Here is a 5312-nt window from a genome sequence, read left to right as displayed (position 1 = left end):
GGCTGAGCACTCCACAGACACGTATACCCTTAACGTAGTTCTCGGGGATATTCAGCGTGACAAGGCTGACCCTTTGAATTACAGGCATAACAGAAACAGGATGTAAGAGTGAGAGAAAGTTGTGGTGAAAGAGTACAGCAGGGTTCGCCACCTCCCCCTGCTGGAGCCACGTAGAGCTTTAGGTGTTTTCGCTCAATAAACACTCACAACGCCCGGTCTGGGAATCGAAACCGCAATCCTATGACCGCGACTCTGCTGCCCTAACCACTGGACCATTGCGCTTCCAAGGAGAGTAACATTACTACCAGTAAATCCCTTTAAATCACAAAGTTTAGCTTAAATTAAACAAACTCGATCTTTTCTAACAATTTCAAAACACCGAAGTCGTTACATTCCTGTGTTGCATTACAATGTGCTAAGATTATAAATATTTCCTGTCTATCAACTCCCGAAAGCATAAGACTTATAATCCATGTTCTATTTCCACACTCCCATCTATTGTTAAATTCCAAGTACTTTAGTTTGAATCGATGTAACCTCATCAAATATTAATTTAAATTTCTATTTAATTCAGACTTTCGCGAACTAAAGACAATTTTCATCCTTTCTTGAAAATATTCTATATTCTGGAAGGACGAGCGATTCGGTAGAAGTCATCTTACTGATACATTTTCAAGCGATGTTATGTTATGTTTAACCTGGCATTCCGTCAGTTGCAAAGACGAGGGTTCCAGTTGATCCGATTAATGGAACAACTTGCTCGTGAAATTGACGTGCGAATGGCTGAGCATTCCACAGACATGCATAACCTTAACGTAGTTCTCAGAGAGATCAAGTGTGACACAGTAAATGACAAGGCTGGCCTTTGAATAACAGGTACTACTGATTTTTGCCAACTGAGTGGACTAGAGCAACGTGAAATAAAATGTCTTGCTCAAGAGATACAACGCACCACCGGGAATCGAACTCACGATCTTACTATTGTGAGCCGAATGCCCCTCACCACTAAGCCACGCGCCTCCATTCTGTCTAAAGAATAAAATGTACTGTCATCAGTAAGCTAAATACAACGCTTCACATTTAACTCTTTGCCTGTCTGTGTATCACATCTGATGCGTGAAACATATTTCTCTGGCATTCATGCATCATATATGATACACGTTTTCAATTTTTCTCAGCCCCCCCCTAATGAAACTTGCGACTTATGAAAAACAAAAAAGCTTTATACTCATAACAAGAGTTAACTAAAAGTCTGAAAACAAATATATGGATGCTTAGGACAAACTTATGAAAATGATTTCGACAAGCAAAGGGTTAGAAGAAACCCGATTGAAATTTAGCAAAGTCACCAATATGGACATTCACAGATGACAGACATCCCTTTCTTTCATGATGAACGCATAAAAAATCATCAGCAACTTACATAGTTTTATTTCCTCGCTTATACGAACTTCGATAAAGTCCATTTAAATCATCTCGAAGCTTCCCTGTGAAATTCATTCGTATATTGTATTCCTGCCCATTTTCCAAGGGCTCACTGAGATTAAAGATGAGGAACTGACGTTTTTTGTCAAAGACCAAGCCTTTGACCTGCGGTACGTTGGCATTATTTGTTGACGATAAATCTACCGAGCTTTCGTTGATATTTAACAAGTGACTGTGCAAAGTGATGTTGGTGCAGTTAGTCAAGCACTTCATGTTAATATTAACGTAACCATCGAAAGTGAAATTCTCAGGTGGTCCTTCATAGATGTAAGGCTGAAGTTCTACATCGTACACAATGGGTATAATTGAGGTGGGTAAGCGTACATCTTTAACACGTTCTGTCTTGTTTGATTCTTTTTCGGGTGTTTCGATAATCTCTTCTGCACACGTTTCGCCTATGAAGAAAAGGAAATGTAAAACACAAACGTATAAGCAAATGAAGATTTTGCGTTGTCAAAAATAATAATAATAATAATAATAATGATGATGATGATGATGATAATAATTATAATAATAATAATAATTCTTTCTATTGTAGGCACAAGGTCTAGATTTTGGGGGACCAGTTGGGTGCAGTCGATTACATCGACCCTAGTGTTTCCCTGGTACTTAATTTATCGAAAAGATGAAAGGCAAAGTCAACCTCGGTGGAATTTGAACTCAGAGTGTAAAGACGGACAAAATGCCGCGAAGCATTTCGCCCGGCGTGCTAACGACTCTGCTAGCTCGCCGCTTTAATAATAATAATAATAATAATAATAATAATAATGATGATGATGATGATGATGATGATGATGATGATGATGATGATGATGATAATAATAATAATGGTTTTAAATTATGGCACAAACCCAGCAATTTTGGGGAGGGGATAGGCCGATTACATCGACGCCAGTAATCAACTGGTACTTTCTTTATCGACCCTAAGAAGATGAAAAGCAAAGTTTTCTGTCAGCTCGCCGCCTTAATAATGACAATAGCAATAGATGATGATGGCATTGTTGATAATGACGATGATGATGATGATAATGAATCCCACAATGGTGGTGAGTTGAGACAGCACAAAGGACAGAGTACAAAAGCCTGAGAAGTTTTGTGTTACGACTGGAAGATGAGAAATGGATTCATGTGAAACAAATAACTAAATAATAACGTGTATATAAGTCTATGTGAATATTTGTGTATGTATATATACTCAAAAAATCAAGACAATCACCTGTTACCAATCTGAGAAAATCCATACAAAGACTTGAACTGTGCCGACTACAAGAATAGGAACAAGAACAACAACGATAACAGCGACGACGACAACAACAACAGTAACAACAACAATAATAATGATATAAAAAATAGATATAAACAATCCTCTTAAGTACAAAATAGCCCGGCTACAGAAAATGAAGCAGGTGAAGACAGTGCCAATTATTGTTGGTTCCTTGGGGTCAGTATCAAAAGGCATCAAGAGGAATATAAAAGAAATCGGGATAGAGTGCCCAGTAGAACTATTACAAAAGGTTTTCCTCCTTGGCACGGCCAGAATAACCAGGAAAGTATCAGATAGTTCAAAAGAACCGATAGCATTGAACCGTAGGCTGCAGGCAAGCAAGCCCGCTATGCATGCAAGACTCCAGAAGTTACAAAAAAAACCTGAGATAAAAAGAATAAATAATAATAATAATAAGGATAATTGTTTCTACTGTAGGCACAAGGCTTGAAATTTAGTGGGGAGTGAGGCTAGTCGAGTGCATCAACTCCAATCTTCAACTTGTACTTATTTTATTAATCTCGAAGAATGAAAGGCAAAATCCACTTCGGTAGCATTTGAATTCAGAACGTAAAAACAGACGAAATACTGCTACGGATTTTGTTCAACGTGTTAACGATTCTGCCAGCCTTAATAATAATAATAATAATAATAGTAATAGTAATAGTAATAGTAACAACAATAAAATAATAATTTCTTTATCTTGCTATCCTCATCTTTATTTCTACCCTCATCTTCCTCTATGTAACCTAACATCAACGGACCAGTTACTGTAACAAATTGAACAGCTTCCATTCTTTTCACTATATTTTTACAATGCTGAGTTGTGAAGTTCTACAGGTTGTCGACCACCTGTCACCACTAGAATGTCCCCCCTGCTTCGTGGAAACATAAATTAAATTTTTGCTGACACTGTTTTTTTCCAATCTGTTCATTCACTTGATCTGAACTGACTAAGGGGGCTTCCAAACATTTTCAGCTGGAAATTATCTTTAATTCTCTTTAGTTTGACCCACATATCTGACGATTTGGACGTTTAACTAGCCCGCCGAAACTTCAATAGTGTTGCACTGAGTCAACGTGTTGATAAATACTTTTAAGTCACGCTATAAGTATTGAGCACTACTGTTTCGTTTTCCCCCACCAACCTGTGTAACTACTCTAATTCGTTGTCAAGTATCATCGATATTAAGTTATAACAGTCAAGTATGAAGATATAAACGCTTTATATACGCTGAAGAATATCTATTTGTCACCAAGGAAGCTCTGTTTCTTAACAGATCCCATTGAGAATACAGAAAGCGTGATCAACTGCACATGCTGGAGAGACTGCTTTGCAAAGCAAACTGCCTCTCACACTCGCATTTAAATGCGACTTCAAATCATGAAAACACCCGTCCCAGATAAAAGGATTCGACCAGTTCGAAGCTGATTTGATAAACACCATCAAAATGCTAAGATGTCAGCAGTGCTCAATTTTTAAAACAATTACGTGGCACACTTCTAACAATCCCCTAATATACACGTTCTTGTCGATAAAACAAAGAACATTAACAATAGAAATACTACCTCGCACAAACGACTCCTCTCTAAGAAAATTACCAAAACATTAAAGAAAACTAATATTTCAATAAACATAGACACTCATATTCATACATATGTGCGTGTGTGTGCGTGCATTTCTATCCCTATGGGTATATAAACGGTAATGTAGATTACTTACAGAGGCAAAAGGTCTCGTATTTGGGAGAAAGAAACAGCTGATCATATCGACTACGCTGCTTTGACTTGAACTTATTGATTGATCTCGGAACGAAGAAAATAAAGCGTAATTGATCTGAGTGGCATATTTGAAGACAAAATATAGAGAGATGTAATTAAACATCACATCGGCTAGCGAGTTCAGGCATCTCACCCCAAAGAAATCCATTCCATGTGCGTCACAAATAGTCCTGTATGAAAAAAAGTCCCGTGTCGAACTGGTTACTGAACTACTTGGCAGAATTGTTAGTTATTAATTCTATTATTAATTGACGATTCTCTGCCCTTATTCTTGTATATTTTATATTTGATATCTCTAAGTTAGATGGCTAAACCGTAACCTGAACTCGCTAGCCGATGAATTCGTAAGTGCCTTTCTTATCGTTGATTTTTGGTGTCGCATGGCCAAAAATTACCGTGAATTTTTTTAGAGACACTTTCAAATTTATCAGAATATTGACGCTGAAGATTGGAGTAGTGAAATTTTCCATTCACTTAACCATGAAACTATTCGTATCCAATTAACTAAAGGCTTGGTTTGTTTACGCTTTTCCCTCCGGTTTTTTGTTCTATGTGTGCCATAAATATCGCCATCCATTTTAGAGAAAAATTTGTAGTTTGGAATCAGTAGTTCTTTGACTGCTATTTCTAAATTTTCAGTATGTTGGAGAAGCAACTCAATTGCTAATCCCTGTATATTTATAATGATAAATAGTTTTACCGATAAAGGTTTTTTTCATACTGAACTACTTGGCAGAATTGTTAGTTATTAATTCTATTATTAATTGACGATTCTCTGCCC

The 5312-nt window shown here is 37.1% G+C and overlaps 1 protein-coding gene across 1 annotated transcript in view; it reads right to left on the bottom strand.

Moving 5' to 3' along the window:
* Positions 1–5312, bottom strand: part of LOC106875600 (aminopeptidase N-like) — a 219321-nt gene that overhangs the window by 150071 nt on the left and 63938 nt on the right. Inside the window, 1 exon segment of the mRNA XM_052974545.1 lies at positions 1424–1880. Within this exon segment, the coding sequence (XP_052830505.1) occupies positions 1424–1880 (457 nt within the window).

This window comes from Octopus bimaculoides, chromosome 18 (assembly GCF_001194135.2).
Source record: "Octopus bimaculoides isolate UCB-OBI-ISO-001 chromosome 18, ASM119413v2, whole genome shotgun sequence".
In the NCBI taxonomy this organism is placed as follows: Eukaryota; Metazoa; Mollusca; class Cephalopoda; order Octopoda; family Octopodidae; genus Octopus; species Octopus bimaculoides.
Note: the sequence above shows the minus strand (reverse complement) of the source record. Positions and strands in the feature narration are given on the sequence as shown.